This window comes from Chlamydotis macqueenii, chromosome 11, assembly GCF_036417535.1.
Source record: "Chlamydotis macqueenii isolate bChlMac1 chromosome 11, bChlMac1.mat, whole genome shotgun sequence".
NCBI lineage: Eukaryota > Metazoa > Chordata > Aves > Otidiformes > Otididae > Chlamydotis > Chlamydotis macqueenii.
The window spans coordinates 5805702-5823919 of NC_141566.1; the positions used below are offsets into that span (position 1 = coordinate 5805702).

General features: G+C 39.6%; 1 protein-coding gene across 1 annotated transcript in view; it reads left to right on the plus strand.

Moving 5' to 3' along the window:
* Positions 1–18218, plus strand: part of TENM1 (teneurin transmembrane protein 1) — a 321398-nt gene that overhangs the window by 239928 nt on the left and 63252 nt on the right. Inside the window, exons 16-19 of the mRNA XM_086756176.1 lie at positions 6057–6176; positions 7940–8201; positions 10853–11120; positions 16503–16646. Of these exons, the coding sequence (XP_086612302.1) occupies positions 6057–6176; positions 7940–8201; positions 10853–11120; positions 16503–16646 (794 nt within the window). The remainder of the gene's footprint in view (positions 1–6056; positions 6177–7939; positions 8202–10852; positions 11121–16502; positions 16647–18218) is intronic.

The window sequence follows — 18218 nt, forward strand, 5'->3', positions numbered from 1 at the left end:
CCTCAACTTCATTCCATAGCTGCGTGCAAATCCAGTGCACTTTCTCTTTGTAACTTATTAATTTTTGATAGTAAATATGTAAACAGAATCTTTATTGATCTGAAGTACCTAAACATTTAATCACTATTAATAATGTAACAGGATGCTATAAATATGTAGAACAATAGGGCATGAAAATGAACTCCATGAAGAGTACCCCCCTGCCAATGGCAGGTCTCTTGCTGATGGAACAGTGCCACTGCACCTGGTTCAAGGTCCTTGGCGAGCTGAACGCAGTTTAAAGTGAAAGATTTTCCTCATCAAAGTGCCTCGCAGTGAGGTGTTTTCAGAGAGGAGCTGAGCACTCAAGTCACTGTGCAGTATTCTGTGACACTGCAGACGTTAGCAGCCAGATTGCACATAATCCCATCAACGTGCTTTTATAGATATAAGGAACTGATCTTTTAAAGCTATCATTGATGGGATTAAACTTGGATTTAAAAGATTTTCTGAGTATAGTGTTTCATTTCTTTCGCCTGGTATCTGCCATGCGTTTGAAGAACGAAGAGCAGCGAAGTCTCCTGTGTGAGCAGCAGCTCACCCTCACTATGGTTTGATGCTTTATACCACTGAGGAATACGAGTTGTACTTGCACCCCACATATCGTTTCCTCCCACTGTAAAGAAATCCCTAGTTAGTTTGGTGAGAAGATCGTTGGGATTCAGACAAGGCTGGCTGTATCTTTGGAATCCAGGGCAGTGCCTGGAGACTTGCGCTGCACCATGTCTCCTGGGTTTTGTCAACAGTAATCTGCAGTGTGCTGAGCACCCCGAGGAGTTCATCAGTCCATACTTTGCTTGATCCTCAAGTCTTCCAGACTGTTGAAAAATTGCTCATCCATAAGTCAAATATTATTAAAAACTGCCAGAATTTTCCTCAAGGATGACAGAACTCAGAAGCAGGCAACAGCTTAGCTGTTCTGCCTCTGTTCAGAAATCTTCTTCTGACATTGTCAATCTGACTGTCATCCAGTGTCTGTTCTTCTCTTAGGAATTAAGATTACTGAAAAAATATAGAAAGACAACTGTTACTACAGTAAAAAAAAATGAGAAATCTGTGATCCTGCCTATCTGGTACAGACCAAAGAGTGCTTGGGGGAGGTTTAATCTCCTTTTGGCTATTGCTGAAAAGGTTGTGTCCAGGCAGATGATATTAACTCATGGCTGCCTGCAGTGCCGCTTATTTTGTAGCGTTAGTGGTTCAACAAGAAACGTTGTAAAGATTGGATGAAAAAGTGGCATTCATTTATTTCAGGGCATTAGCATCCATTCCTGTTGGTGCTCAAATTTTGCAAAGCCCTGTCTGGCTCTTTTTTTTTTTTTTTTTTTTTTTTCCTTCTCCTTTGCAAGAAGTCTCTGAGACCATTGGGAGAATTAAGAAAGAAACATCTATCCAGTGTTTTCAGTCTTCAAATTCGAATGACATTGTGCAGTGTTTTACTGTACCATGGCTCAGTGGGATTCCAGTATGGCTGATGTTTGCATGAATCTCACCATAGATAAAGCCAAAGTGATGTTAAGTAGATTTGGGAAACTTCTTTTAAAAATGGTGAAGATTATCTCTGTCCTTCATACTCAAAGCGTTTCGTCTCTGCCGTATCGTGGCATTTTCAACATAATTTGAAATACTGAAATTAGTTGTTCAAACAACTGCTGGGACATCCATCCTTTTGCATTTGCATCTTAAACTTCAGTTTAGATGTAATTTTGTAACATCTGCCTTCTGCAATGCAATCAGAGTGTTGCGTTCAGCCGTGGCTAAATACTACACCAAAATTAATGTTAAGGAGCTAACTGTTTTCAAAACATATTTTGTGTTTTATTATGTCAAAGCTATGTCATTTGTACTGGGTTTTTACAAACACCCAACTTAAACTGTGCCATGCTGAAAGGCAGATTAGACACCTTCTGAATAAATGGAAATGTATTTACTTACATCAGGAATGGTTTTGACCTACTGCATGTAGCAGGGTGTAGCAGATTAAAATGTTTTTTATCAACTTCTGTTCTCAGAAAGGTTTTTAGCTTGTTTCTTTGCTGAATATTTTTAATGCATGCTGCTGGCAAGCTATTTGACTCGCTGCAAATTGCCTGCAAAAAGGGACCAGTGTATGGTACTGAATTAATTACCCTTCAAAGGCTGCTTACAGCAACATTGTCAGCAGGAAGAAGTGAATGTACCTTACTAGCCTTTAGCTTTATTTCTCTGATTGAAGATTTTAATCAGAAATGTAATACAGTAAATGACATCTTCTGGTAATGTGACACTTGCGAATTCACAAGTTGCTTGACAGAGTTCCACATTTGAGCCTAATGTCTCAGCCTGACGTGCTCAGAGAATACTGGCAACTTAACACACAAAAGAAAAGCAAAAAAAAAAGCAGATAAGTAGTAGCAGAGCAAGGCAGAACGGTGGTGGAATAATAAAATGTTTTTCAAGCAGTGAAAGAACACATCTAGAATTTTTAACTTCTGTTTATATTTGAAATTAGAGATGTCAGACAAACTGTCTGATGGCAGAGAGCTGAGACCCGCAGAGCTGAGATCCCCAGTTACACGTGGAATGATCCATGAAGTGCTGACAGAAAAATCCTACCTCTTTTAAGCCACCTGCAACCCGTGGGAGTCTCTGCTTTCTCTCAAAAAGCCAACTGCTCCCTCTGGAGTTGCAGGTTTAGTACAGCTTGCCAGGGGACTAGAAACATCTTTAATGCATTCGAAAACACTCAGGCAGTTTATCAGGGGCATGTTCCTTCCTAGCTCCTTCCAATTAGAGAAGACATTTTTGCACTTACTTTCAAGTGAAAACAACTTGGACAGCCTTAGTCCAAGATTGTGCAATCATTGCAAGGAGCTGGCTTTTGGACAGGTAGTTGAGTTGTTACCCCCCATGAGAGAGAAAAGCAGGCCAGTCACAAGTGCGTACAATAAATCATAGAGGCTGAGAACAGAGAGGGACATACAGCACATTGAGGAGCCATAATGATCTGTAGAGGTTTGTCTGTTAAAAATAAGAAAAGCAGTGAGTGGTAGGAAGGTCCCCAGTTCATCTGGAAAGAGGGCGGATGTTGAAGCAAGGAAGCGTGAAGTGGCAGTTGAGTATGAAGCAACATCGCTGCAGGGAACATGCTCTAAAAGCTCTGGTAAGGAAAGGAATTACATGAGGTCTGCTGGGAACCTGCATGCCAGCATGGCTGCGGGGCTGGTGGTCTGCTTTGTGAGCTGTCAGGGCATTGGGGAAGGAGGGAGAACCCGCTGCAAACTGGGGGTTGTTTGTTACCTCCTTGAGCCTTTGAGATTAGTGCTGGTCGTAAAATAGCTGAAAAATGTTTCCATACCTGCAGTAAATGCAAAAATTAAAACTAATTCTGATCAAATGCTTAGTCAGAGATTTAGTAGGTGCCGGTAATTCAAGAAGAGGCCAGAGGGTAGAAGACTCTTCAAGTTAGAGTAGGTAATAAAAAGACAGTAAATAATGAGGACAAATGTAGCAACACAGAGGCAGGCTTAGAACATTTAAAATCTAAAAGATTGCAAAGACAGTTCAATACAGATAAACATAGAATAAAGAGGTTTATGAGTCTATCACATACAGTAAATGTGTGTGGCTTGTAAAACATGACAAAAAAGGTACAAGAAAGTTGAAAGATAAGTCTCTTAATATTATTTATGAATAGGGAGAAGTAAAGTGAATGAGTAGAGGAAAGAAAGACTGTATGAAATAATGAAGACTTTGAGTTGTTATCGCACAAATCTGTGTGCTTGATAAAATATGAGGGTAGAGTAGTCAGAAGACAGGTCTGTGTGGAATGAACAAACAGGAGTACGAGAATAGCATAGTGAATAATGATAACTCTTAGGACTCTCTCTCTTAGCCCAATGTGTGTTGTAAATATGTGGAGGGCACTAATAAAGGGATTGGAAGAGGAAAGGCAGGTCTGTTGATGTTAGAAATATGAGAAAACAGTAGCAACCAGTAGTTTCTGCACTAACAAATCAAAGAATAATTGAACCTGACTGTTCTGTTGAGTGAGTCTTGTGAGTCTGTTGAGACATACAAGAGCTTGATTGCCTTCAGTGGAGCAGCAGGTTTTGCCCAGAAATAGGGCCACAATCAACTCCGGAAACAAAAAGGTGGTAAATAAGAATTCTGGTTTGCATACTGGCAGTAATGCAGCCTCTCCCATTGCTTTGGGATTTATCAGCAACTTTGCTGAAAATCAGCATCTTTCTATGTCCTGGGAGCATGGAATTCATATTAGCAACTATGGTGAATGACGTACTCTCAAAGGGCTTAATTTTTACCAATTGCATTTTCTCAGGTCATACTCAACCGAGTTTGATGATATCATAGTGATAAATCAGTGTCCTGTCAAGAGGCTTTGGAGAATGGGATCTTACGTAACAAGTCAGAGTTTTCAGAAATTTATGGTCTCCAATTTGTGTGTATGATTTCATTGGATCACGATCAATTAATCTGTCAAGGCATATTTTTTAAATTTATATATAAACTCCTCAATAACTTTAATCTGAGGAGCTTTTAAATTTTTCCTTTAGATTACGTATTCATTGTGCAAAGGTAGGGAGCATCTGTTGAAGGCTACCAAGAACTTTCAGATTGAGAGAGAGAAACTTAAGTGTCTAAATTTATGCCTGTTGTTTATATTGAGTCATTAATGCCAGTTGCCTTATAAGTATTCTATTTTGACCCTAAATGTCCTGACATTAACAAAAGACTGCACACACTGTTGACTTTGTTATGTGAAACCACAGTTCCAGGAAATATGTGCGACTGCATCATTAGATTCCCCAGACCTGGATCCATTCAGCCTGTGGAGCTATGCTAATGTAGCGTACCTAATAGCACAGGACAAAATACTGAAAGCTGTAGCTGTATAAGCTCTTAGAAAATCCCACTACGTCCTAATCTGCACCGTGAGGGTATTTTACGTCTTATTCCTCATCCTTGATGAGACTTGTCTCCTTTACGTTGCAGTCTTCAAATACATAAAAGGCTAAAGCTAAGAAAAAGAGAGTAATTTCTTCACCTTTTCTGTGGCTAGGATGGAAGCAATGGTTTTAAAGGACAGCAGCGGACATTCAAATTAGGCAGTAGGAAAAACTTGCCGTGAGTAAAGCACTCATAGAAGCATTGGAATGGGTTGCTGGGTGAGGTTATAGAGTTAGACAAGCATTTGTCTGGAGTAATGTAGGTATAGTTCATCTTACCTGAGGCAAAGGAATGGACAAGATAAAGTCTTGTATTTCCTTTCAGCTCTCATTTTCTATGATTCTGTGATCCTCCTAGCCTCCAATTAGACCCACTTAGTAGTGAGTTCACTTACCTGTCCGTTGACTTTGACGAATTCTGCTGTGCTGCTGTATTCCAACCTCTTTACTGGAATTGGAGGCTTTTTATGCTCGAAAATGGATGCAAGTCCAACACATCCCAGAGGGAATTTAAAAGGGCATAACATGTGGTGGGGGATTGAGAAAAATACACATTACACTTGTTTAGGTGCTCTCTGAATTTACCTGTATAACTTTCTGAAGTTCATTGAAGACCACGTGTCTCACTGCTGCCTTATCACATTAGTTCAGCTTTTTTCTAGTAGATAGAGATGCCCTATTCTTAACAGTAGAGAATGAGGTTTCATTCTCTCCTTTCACAAATCATCACCTCCTAGAGCTGCAGCAAGCTACATCATGCTATCAGTGAAACCTTTGCAGTCCTATTCAATGGCAGAACAAATGGTACCCTGAAATATAGCCAGAAATGGAAATATATTCTTCATATACCAGCGATTCATGGGAGAGTCTGTGTGTCATCTTCATGAAATAGTAGTTTTTCAAATCAGTCTTTTGGACTTGTTTCAATTTTCATTCAAAATCAACAGTCACAATGATATCAGAGTCGTTCTGTCTGTCTGGGACAGAAGTACAGTACAATTTTTGAAATCATTGCCCTTCTCACCCTCCTGATGTGTCTAACATTACTTTTCTCTCTTTTTGTTACAGACGGGCGTGTGTCATTCGAGGCCAGGTGGTAGCAATAGACGGAACACCTTTGGTTGGAGTCAATGTCAGTTTTCTGCATCACAATGAGTATGGATACACCATCAGCCGACAAGATGGAAGGTCAGACTTCTGTGTACGGTCTTTCACTGGTTTAGATTTGCATAGTTAGGGCCATCTACCGCTTTCTATTCATGTACTAAATTTTCATAGACGTCAGTGTTCATAGTGTGGATTGAGGATGGCATGTGGCCCTCTGTGCTGGGAGCACATTGAGTTTAGAGCTCACTGTGGTAAAGAGACCAAAGAAGAAAGAGAAGAAAAAAAAAACCTGAACAGTAACAAGATTACAGTGGCATTCAAACACCTGGAATCAAAATGTGACAGTACTGCTGTAACAGCACCTTCTTGACATTTGAATATTTTCACTAGTCAGCTTTGCCAGAGGGTTCCCTGTCTTCCTTTTTTTTTTTTTTTTTTTTTTAAACTGTGCATTTTCCAAGTACTTTATTGAGGTGTCAGTGGTCCTTTAGTTGATCACCTGAGCCATGCAAGTAAAAGTGAGGACTGACTTTTCAGAGCCAATATGGTTAAATTGCTGTTCCACAACCAGTCCTGAGCAAAGCTGGCTTCCCTCTCTTCCCCAGCCTTGAAGGGCTGAGTTTAGTTCTGGAAGAGAAATGAAGTTCCTATGTATTCTATATTGCACTCCAGGGTTGGCTGTCCGTTTGCAATAGGGTCACGATTTGCTCCTGAACTTGAATAAAGCTGCTAAGGGCAGTTTAAGACTTCATCTTCCTTGGCTATGTTGTGAATGACAAGAAATCAGAAGCTATTTTCCAACAGGGAAAGAGTGTAATTTGTCACTGTTCCCACAATTTATTTTTGTTTGGCTTTGTCAATTTATAAAAGTAAAGAGCATGCATATTTATTTTACCTTAGTTTATTGACTTTCAAATTGCACTACTGAAAGGTAGTAATTATTATTTCCTCTTTACGCTAGCCTGGATGAAGTTATTGCATTAAAATATGTTACCTGTATTTTGCTGCAAATGTAATCGGTGTCATTTGGGAAATGTGATGAGATATGCATAATTAAGTCTGACTTCTTATCACAATTTGTTACCATCAAAAGCCTCCGTAATAGATGCATTCAATAATACAGAGGGTGAAGTATCTATTTACGTATTACCTTATGTTGCCTGACTGTGGATGTCAGAAACTCAGAAAATTGAGACTCTGTATATCACGCCTTCCATATCCCGCTGTGTCGCAGCCCAGATGTGCCAAAGGTATCTCCCAGAGGATCACCTGCCTTGTGAACAAGAGCTGATTCAGTTCCCAGCACAATTAATCGGCATCTTTCCCAAAAATTTCATATCCTGCACAGAGTGCTCTCCTGCTCAGTGTACTCAACCTTTTCCTCCTGCTACTTTTAGAAAAAGGAAAAAGGATGTGTTAATAGAGAAAAGACCCAACAGGCTTTAAGACTTCTTATTCTGCATGCTGTACCTGCATAGATTATGAGCAGCGTCCCTTTTCTGGGCTAAGAATTTATTTCCATATAAAACAAGGTAACTGAGTCCACGCTCCTGTTGCAGATGACTCGTTAGTATCGATTCTAGTTGATAAATAGAGGGGAGAGAGGCCAAGTAACAGTGAAGTCCTGTACCTTGCTACTGATGCATACAGGGAGAAAGCACAGAGAGGCAAAGCTGCTCCGTGAGTACCAAGGTGATGCCGAGAAGGTACACTTCAATGATTTCACGTAGCAAATTAAGGGCTGTAATGAGCAACATGAAGTTTTTGTTTGTGATGCATTGAAAGTTGGGGTAATATGATGATAAAACAAAAGGAAACAAAACGTTTTGTTTTCTCTTTTTCAGTTTTGACCTTGTGGCTATTGGAGGAATCTCTGTCACTCTAGTTTTTGACAGATCTCCTTTCATATCTGAAAAAAGGACACTTTGGTTGCCTTGGAATAGATTTATCATCGTAGACAAAGTTGTAATGCAAAGAACGGAGTCGAACACACCGTCTTGTGACATCAGTAGTTTCATCAGCCCAAATCCGATTGTACTCCCCTCGCCCTTGACAGCATTTGGAGGGTCCTGTCCTGAAAGAGGAACCGTTATTCCAGAGCTACAGGTAATGAAAAGACTTTCAAATTAACAATTGTTTCAGCTGCAGAACAACTTCTAAACAATTTTAGAAGATGTTAGCAAGTAGTGAGCAATAAACTGCTGTGATGTTATTCACTTGTCAGAATGACCCCAATGCGTATCTCTAGTACTGTTTCACAGGATGCTTTTCTCTTTTCTTTCTTTATTTTTTTGTTAATATTTTAAGGTCCAAAAAAAAAAAAGTGGGGAGTTCTAACATGATTCATTATTTAAATCCTGGTTTATTTATAGTGAAGCACAAAGCCGTCCTTGGGTTACAGATAAACAGTACAACTTCCCCATATATCAATGTGAGATGTGACCCAAGGTGCTTTGAAGACTCCTAGGGATGTTTCATCTGTTCACATCTTCTGGTTCTTTGTGATGGCATCTCCAGCTATATTTTAGCTTCTTGGTTTTTCTTACTTTCTTTGCAAAGCAAAGCAATTGTAACATGGTCTTTAGGATTGTTTTTATTTAAATGTCTTTCTTCTTGACACTCCCTTAAGTGTTTAGAAGCAATTTCTAATTAACCTTGTATTTAGCTGTTCTTTTATTTGTGTCTTAAAAGAGGTTGTATGAATCAGATAACTGACAAAATACAACTGCAGAGGTTTCAGATAATGTTAACCTCCATAATTTTTAGTGTGTTGCTTGAGCAGTTAGAGTTCAAGCAATAAGGCCTCTTCCACGTTCTCTTTAAATTTCACTGAGCAAGTCTGGAAGATATTTTGGAGGCTACCTGTAGACACAAATATTTCCAACCTTTCATCTTTTTCTCATAAAAGTGTTGCTACTGATTTAGGGCTTTTATTCTATGTGTAAAAGCCTTCTGATTGAACTCAATTATGTCTAAACATCTCCATAACTATTAAAAACATTATCATCTTTCAGCCAGTTGATGGCCGTAGTGTTGCTTCACAGAACGTACTAAGTGAAACTAATTAACATAAATTAAGAATAACTGATGCACACTAGCAAGAAAAAAACTGGGGCATGTTACTCCATGTGAGGTATTCCTGGGTCATTTTTAAACAGTGAGGTACCCAAAGATGCAGTCTCCTCAGAGAGCAACTGCCCCCAGTCCTTTTTTTTTGTCATTGGAGAGTCCTTAGAGTGTTAATTTTCATTGTACAGTACTGGGAAATGAACAAAAAGTAACCCAGAATAATAGGAGAAGGAGATATATTAGCATGTATTAATGCATGAATATTTCTTCCTGCTTTTCTATTAAAAAATGAGAAGAGATGTCAGATGTAGACAGAGGGGGCAGCTGGGATGTCAGCAGGAAAGAAGGGGAACACTCCAAATCAGGAGCAGTAAAGGGAGCGGGATTTCCCTGGCAACACTGCATTTCATATGTCGAAACGACAAGTGCTGGCAGGCCTCCAGCTGTACTGCAGCAATCCTATGACAGTGATGCTGTTCCAATGTGTAAATAACGTTGTTTTGAAAGTGAAGCAATCTCTTGTTAAACAAGAAAAATTGAAAAACTGGGGAATATAAACAAAACAGTTTGTATTTTGCCACGCTTGACAAATTTAACATTGTGACAGGTTGGCTTGTTGTTACAGAAACACACTAAAATCATTAACCTAATTAAGTATAGTTTAGTTTTTAGTGGCTTTTCAGTGACTGTGATGGCATCCTCCAAGAAGCTGCTCTGTTCTCTTGCCGGCTCTTCCTCACAGCCTGTCCCTGAAGAGCTCCTCACTCTCAGGAGATCGCAAGAGCTAAATCCCTTTTTGTAGCTCCAAGGCCCACATCATTCAAAAGGTCAAGGCCAAGTTTCTCTCTTTCCCTCGCAAGCTCGCGGTCGTTGCAGTCCTTGTAGTTGCTGAGGGCTTGTCTTCATTGCAGCCGGGAACGGATACGACCCCACAGCGGGCATATCCAAGCCAGCTTTAATCCAAGTGATTCAGACAGTGGCACTGACAGCCGTGCCATGGGATTTGAACTCTGTCGCGCACCCTGGGGACTTACCTGTTAGCTAGATGACTCTGACACCCAGGCTGTTTCATCTTCACTGCTGTGTGTCCCCAGTTAGCTTGTTATGTTCGTTATGCTGTGCTTTCATGTGCCGTGCCCCTTCTTGCTGGAGCTCAGCCTTACTGCAAGCACTTTTGCACAGAGGATGGTTTAGCAGGAAGGTGTGTTTTCTTTCTTAGCTCTCCCCAGGTTAGAACTATAACCTCCAAACCAGGGTAGTATCTTGAAATTATAGTGTAATAGATAAAGCGTGTGCACATTTAAAAAAAAAATCCTTTAAAAAGTATTCAGGTTAAGAACACTTGTGAAGTAAACCAAATAATAAAGCCACGGTAAAGCTGTAGAGCTCATATGTGTGAATATGTCCACAGCGATAGTATTTGCTCCTCAGTAGATAAGAGTGAAGCATGGGACACTCTTTATCAAAACAGACAGACGCCATCCAGTAAGTTGACTGAGCAGTTTCTGATGTTGGACCTTCTGTAATATGCCTGGCTACTGCATTGCTGAAATTAATACAGGAGATCATCAGAGTTTTAAGTGGTACTGCGTTCACATCGTGATTGTGAAACGAGAAATAAGCATCTGCAGTTATTAACATATTTTTGCATTTGTCTTGCCTATCAATATAATGTGGTTTTTTCCAAGGTGGTCCAAGAGGAAATCCCAATTCCTTCAAGTTTTGTGAAGCTGAGTTATCTCAGCAGTCGAACACCGGGGTATAAAACATTGCTGCGCATTATTTTGACACACACGACCATCCCTTCTGGAATGACAAAAGTTCATCTGATAGTTGCTGTTGAAGGACGTCTTCTTCAGAAATGGTTCCCTGCTGCAGCCAATTTGGTCTACACATTTGCCTGGAATAAGACAGATATATATGGACAGAAGGTTTCTGGTCTGGCCGAGGCTATGGGTATGTAGAATCTCCTTGATGCAAGCAGAAGCGCTGACACACGTCAAGCCAGGAAAATACGGCTTATAAATTTTGTTGCTGCATTTACATTCTTTTAAATCAAATGCCTCTCTAGCTAAAGTGACTCATATGATTTCCTAAGAATATTTATTTTCTTGTTCTTCCAATGTCATCCTTCTAATTTAATCAATTTGAAAATCCCCTTTTCCCTCGTAGAATGGTTATGTACTAACGGCATTATGTTCAGCTGTCTTTGTTTTTGAATGTTACTTTGAATATGACCTTTGGTGTGTCATTGTTTCTGTCATTTTTTGGCTGTGACATTTAAAATGTCAGCTCCACTTAGGGTTTGCAAAATTCTAACTTTTAGGCATCCTTTCTTACTACATTTCATGTCCCCAACAGTTAAAACTTCTTGATTTTTTTTTTTAAAGATGTTTATATGAAATCATCGTGTTTCCTTTGCTTTCTTTACCAAGCAGCTATTCTGAGAATTAGAATAGCAGCTGAGATTGTGAGAATTGGAATTAGACAGCTACGAAGTGCTGTCTGTGCAAACACATTTTATTTAGCCAGCTATTTTTTTCATTAACTACATGATTTGGTTTTTAAAAGGCTTGCTATTTTTTATTTAATTTGGGGTTATGTTCCTTAATGGACTAATCTTATAGATACTTTCCCTTAAGATTATTTACATTACTAGCAAAGATTTGTATTGTGAATAAGCTCTGTTTGCTTCCTTAGCGGTTTGGTTTTGCTTTTTAAGTCAGGGGAATGATAGCAGACTATAAACAAGAATAGCAAGGGCTACGTGGAGCCATCCACCCTCACAAGGAATATATCTCATTCCGTATATGAAAATGCCGTTCTGAGGGGCAGCCAGAAGCTCTCCTCAGGACCTGCTCTGTTCTCCATACAGGCAGCGTGCCTGCAAACTGGCCGGTGCAAAGCCAAAAGGTGCCATCCAGGCTATGCAAGCCCTGTGTCTCCCACAGCATCTGGTGCGTGACTGTTCTCATGCGCTCCCAGCCAGGTCATCCGGGAGGCAGCTGTGGGGAGAGGTGATGGGAGAAAGGAGGGTGGCAGCACTTCCTTAGTCATTTCTACTTAGAGGATGATGCAGACATAGCCACTGGTGTCCACAAAGGGTTATGAGATGAACATATGGAGTATGATTTACATCATGCAATACACATAGGAATATATCTGAAAACAAGGAGCTTATTCCAGGGCTGAGGTCCCAACTTCAACACATACAACTGCAGGCTACTGCCAGGAGGGATGTTCCTCCTTACCCCTGGGCCACCTCTCACATTCATTTGATCATTAAATGAGCCAGATCAGGAACAAATTCAGCTGAAAACTGAAGCAACCAGAAAATAAGTGATAAATTTTCAGCTTCATTAGTTTCCCGATCTGCTATGAATGCTAGTGCAGAAGCGCAGGTTTTCTAATTCTGGCCATAGCTCACACATTACATTGGCTCCAAGTGATCAAAACTCCACCCTTAATAGAAGGTGTCCTGAATTGCTGCATCATCATATCTGCATCTGGTCTAGCACATCTGGCTCACATCTGCAGAAGGCTGGACAGCTTTTTGATGCATCAGTCAGATGCTGGCTGGCACTGATGCCAGAGAGGGCTCTGAGCATCCTGGATATGATGTGTGGTGGGGAAATGAAAAAAAAAAAAAAATTCTAGTGCACCCTTTGGTACTCGCAAGGGTGAGCAGGCAGGATAAGACGGGTCATGGGTGCCACTCAGGGCTTTCCTCAGCACAGCTGCGCGTGCCCTGGATTCCGAGTCTGTTACCGCACAGTAACCTGAATGCGTTTGTGAGGGAACAGTTGAGTGTGCCTGCTCCCTCTGCATCATTTAAGAGTCTTCTGATGATCATGAAGTCCGGTACATATCTGGACATTAAAACAATTGAAATCATCAAATACGTAACATCTTATGAAATGATACTGTAGTTCCAGATTCCCAAATTAGAAGTAGATGAGCGTAAGATGTTTAAATATGAATAAAGCTTATGTAATAGTGCTGGATAACAGCTTTTAAATTATTTAATTGGTGCTTAATTTTTTTCTTTTACTTAAAGTTTAGTTTAATTATGCTTCTTGCAAAATAGAAGCGAAAAACTTTATATTTTAAGTGCATTGTTAGCAGGCTTTGTTAGATTCTGATAAAGCTTTATTTAATTTGACACACTGTAGTACTCGGGGACCTTCACATGCATCCATTATATGAATTTTTGTCAAAATAATTTCCTCTGCTAGTGTATTACCAATATTGAATAATGCATTCTGTTCAGTTTTCATTTTAATTAAATTAAATTGCAGCAGGTTGAAGTCCTGGAACTCAGGAATATAACCATCTGTCTTTGGTTTTATAAATACTATAAACATCTTTATTTTTTTTCGGGATTATTGACAGCAGCAATCACATAACCAGTTACAGAAAAGAAGGCTTTCTGAGCATATTTCTACACACAAGTGGTTCTGTTTAGCTTTGTTGCAGAAATGTTTACTGGTGTTTGTCTAGTCCCCAAGTCCCTAACAAGAGGCCATTTTCTCTTCTCAGAGTAACAGCTGAGATAATAAAGTAACATTTGCTGTTCTGAATAAAAAACAACATCATGTGGATGTTGACACACAAAACCTCGGTGGTAAAGTCTGTGTCCCCTTGTAATTTAACATAGGAAAAGGAAGGATTTTGGTAGAAACCTCAATAAATGCTCCTGTACGACTCCATACATGCTCAATCTTGCCTCCTGCAAGCCCTGGCATCCCAGGGAGGTGTGCAAGGATGAACACTTCTGGTGTGAATATAAACCAGCTCTCAAGCAGTCTTAGGTCTTCTCTGTTTATTACTCTACCTGTTACTTTGGTTGAGTTCCTTATATTGTTCAAAGAAGTAAGGTGCTGATACGTACAAATATTTCAGGAGAGGTTGAAAGAGGTTACTGTCCTGTTTAATCGTGTCTTTTATTTCTTACGTGTGTTTTGGCGACAGCCCTTAAACTGTGATATGCTGGCACTGCTAACAAATTATTGTTCATTTTTCTAAATAGTTGTATGAAAATAATAGATTTTTTTGGTACAGATTATTTCAGTAAATCTTATGAAATCCATTTTGAGACTGCAAAGAGCTGTACTTGCTGGCTGTTAGTGTCCCAAACCATAGTTACTACAGTTCTCCTTCATGCAGTGAGATCTGTCACCTCAAAAAAGGGTTTTAAATTTATTTGATCAGAAAATAACACCCCCCAACGAGGGTAAGCTGTCATTTCACTTCCAAAATTACATTTTGCAAGACCTGCCAGTAACAAAATACTTATTTTTCAAGTGGCACTGCAGTCACTTGGTTGGCTTTGCAATTGTTATGCTTTGCTCCCTTGATCGCTTTGCATGTAAAACAGTGATAGGAAATTGTCATGGATGGCACCTCAGTACCTCCAGTTAGATGTTTCAGGAGACCTTGCTTTAAGATTATACGGATGTTCCTTTTTGGAGCAGACTGCTTTCATAAATATGTGTGGGTATACATAGAAACATGGTTCTAGACACATGCAAATTGAGTGTATGTCCACGTGTTACTGAGGAGAAGGGACAAAAAGGCAGCTATTCACAGTAATTCTGCGAGCAGGGAACTTCTAAGCAAGGGGATGAGAACCTCTAGAGGGTAGTTGTCAGCTCAGAAACATCAGCTCTAGGCAGGGAATAGCAGACACTTTACAGCGTTAGCTGCGGTCCTGGTAAATGTGCCGCTGCAGATCCATTGGCTCTTGGATGGTGTAAATTGTTATACCTCCCTTGACCCGGATGCCAGCACAGTACCTCACCGCAGCTGATGAACTGTCCTGTGGGTCTGTAATGGTTCTCTGAGCAAGGCTGAGCGAATTCATACTGTAGGTCTTTATTCTTCTCAAGAATACACATCTGACCCAGGACTGAACGTGTTAAGTGAACGAATGGAGGAAAGATGCTAACATGTAGGGGGCAAGTGTTGAGGTTGCTTCATAGGAAACATCTGCCCTTCATTTTCTCTCTGCATTAACACCTAGAAAATAGCCTGTTCTGTTACCGAACCTTGATGGCTCATCTCAACAGAGGATGTGGCTGTTTGGGAAGAAGCTCCATGCCCACTGTTGGGCACTCAGCCCAAGGAGCTACCCAGAAACATTGCTGATGTTAGTCATAAGAGCTCCTGTAACAGAAAAATTGCACAGAGTGGTTGCTGGACCCTCAGACTGAAACCTATAAAGTGTTAACCATACAATATTTACAGTACTTAAGGAGATGCGATTTTTACAAGTCAGAGTTTAGCTGCAAAAACAGGTTCTTACTGCTAAAATGATGAAGCAGCTGTAAGTGAAGTTGCTGTAAGTAACAGCTTTCAGTTTGCCATAAAACATTTATCTTACAAACACAAATGCTCCCTGCTAGAGCTGGTCAAAATATTTTGATTGCATCCAGTAATGGAATTTAGATGGTATTAAAACTATTTATGGGTCGAGTAAAATATACCTAAAGCTGCTACATAAAAAAAAAAGTGAGAAGGAAATATTGAAAATATCAGAAAAGTGTGTTTTTTAAAATATTTTTTTATTGTGTATCTTAAAATATTTTTAAAGACATTTTTATTGTGGAAAGGCTGAACTATCTCAATATATCCTAGATCAAAGTTTGGGATTTGGTGTCAAAGTAACATTCTTCCTTTATGAATGAGTTGCACTGAAATCTAAAAAAGGGTGACTGGAGGAGATAAATAACTTTAAAAAAAAATTGTATATTAGAGATACTAAATCAAATTTTGAAAAGGTTTCTCGGTTTTACTGAAGTACTAAAGGGAAGATTTTTGGTCGGGGAAATTCAAGATTTTCAGCAGGTATTTCAGCCAGCTGTGGAGGGGAGCCATGTGATGTGCAAGCCTGGTAAGATAGATGTTTAATTCTAGAAATTTTCAGCTTGGCAATCCATTTCTGCCTAACTACAGTTTTTACAATTAGCAAACAAATTAAAACCAGTTTGTTTTAACGTGGATTTTTTTTTCTGTTTAAGCTGTTAGTCAGGTAATTAGCAGAAATACAGTGAACAATCAAGTCGTGATCACTGGAGGAGATTTATACTCTTAAGAAATCCGTAACTGATACAACAGAAAATTTCTGCTTTGAAACAGTAGTAACTATAGCTGTAATAACATCCTAATCTCTTAAAATCCTTTTTTTAAAAAAAATACCATTCAACAATAGCAATCAGGCAGAGGGAAATTAGTGGCATTATTACTTGACAGATGAATATCAAAACCTGGAATGAAAAATTACCTGGTAGTTCGCAGAGGGAAAGGTAGACTGATAGATCTTTAATTATTTGTTTGCAGTGTCGGTAGGATATGAATATGAAACATGTCCTGATTTTATTCTGTGGGAGAAGAGAACAGTAATCCTTCAAGGCTTTGAAATGGATGCTTCAAATCTGGGAGGCTGGTCTATAAACAAACACCATGTATTAAATCCACAAAGTGGTAAGTCCTTCCTTTATTAACTGACCGTATAGAAGAAGAATATAAATTTTAAAGGAATTAATTGTTCAGATTTTAAGCGTTACACTTCCTAATGTATAATCCTCTTTGAATGTGCACCCTCATTTATTGAGAGCTGAACTGTAAATGCCATCTGAAAGGATATTTTTAATGTTCCGGCTCCCAGGTATTAGACATTAATATCACTGACTCTTGCAATCGCTAACACGTTGTGGCCGTCTGGATGGGAAAAGGGCACACTAATTTGGGTTCCTTCTCACACTGCTGGTGTAGAAGTACCACATTTTAGGTCAGTTTATAGTGTGTTGTGTTCTCAGTGGTCTACAGCCCTAATTCCTCCGATGACTACCACAGGTTAGTGGCATCACAGCACCAGGGAGACAAAACATGCATGAAAACAGATGGGCTGAGTAAAGGGTAGCACATCTGAAACCACGCTGCTGGTCCAGAGTGCAGAAGCTTTTGTGGCTGCCCAGTAAGTCACTCTTCAGGACAAGCAATCCAGCACCTCTCAAAGCATTAGAAAAAACCTCTAAATGCTTTTGATGTCATAACATTAACCCTGCATAAAGATTCTTCAAGCATGGAGACTTGAATCTGGTTTTCATTGCTTTTATTTTATCCCTGGTGATTTGTCTTTTCCCCCTTAAAGTCTATAATCAGGAACTAGTGGAGTTAAATTATTAAAGCAATACTTGTAGATAAATTATGGTAACTAGAAAAATTGGGTTTTGCCAATAAAACAGATATGTCACTGTCTGGGGGAAGAGAAACTTGGGGTCAGATTTCAGCACTTATAAATCAGAGTATTGGATTCAGTAAAGTTTTCTCAATTTGCTCCAGCTGAGAGTCTGTCCACTAAAATCCATTTCCATCTGCAGACTTCTGTTCATGAAGATTCATGCACAGATGTATGGCTGTCAGGTTTTTACAAGTTCTGTTCTTGAATGCACAGCTACAGTATAAATATTCCAAATACAAAAGGTCAGATTTAGTTTGTAAATTATCTGGATTTCTGTTTTGATTTAAAATAGTTTGACATTTTAAACAGTGGCTCTTTCATACCCTGTTTTATTGGTTTGTATAGATTGTCTCTTTTAAATGCCAGCTATTGACATTTAACACAAAGAGAAATCTGACCTCAGTCAGCTCAGCCCCCAACTGTGAGCCCCATAGTCTGCTCCTTAGTGCCAATTTACCACTCGCACAGTTTAATTTCCAGACTAAATTGCTGGCAGTAACTCCAATTTATATGACTATCTGCGAGCTGCAGTGCTTACTACTGTCATTCACCCCATAGGCACTAACATGTTTTGAGATTTTTGTAAAGTGTAGAATTATAATCTGAGTGGGGCTAAATCATTGCTTCCCTGAGCACCACTTCCTCTGAAATCATCCAGGCTGTGCCCGCTACCCCAGCCCAATAACAGGGGTGGGGAACGTGCAGCTTCTTTGACCTTTTCCTCTTGTTCCCATTGTGCTGGGCAGGGTCAGGGGAAAGCTGCTGAACATCTTTATCCATTACTCACAGAGACACAATCTGAGGAGCGGAAG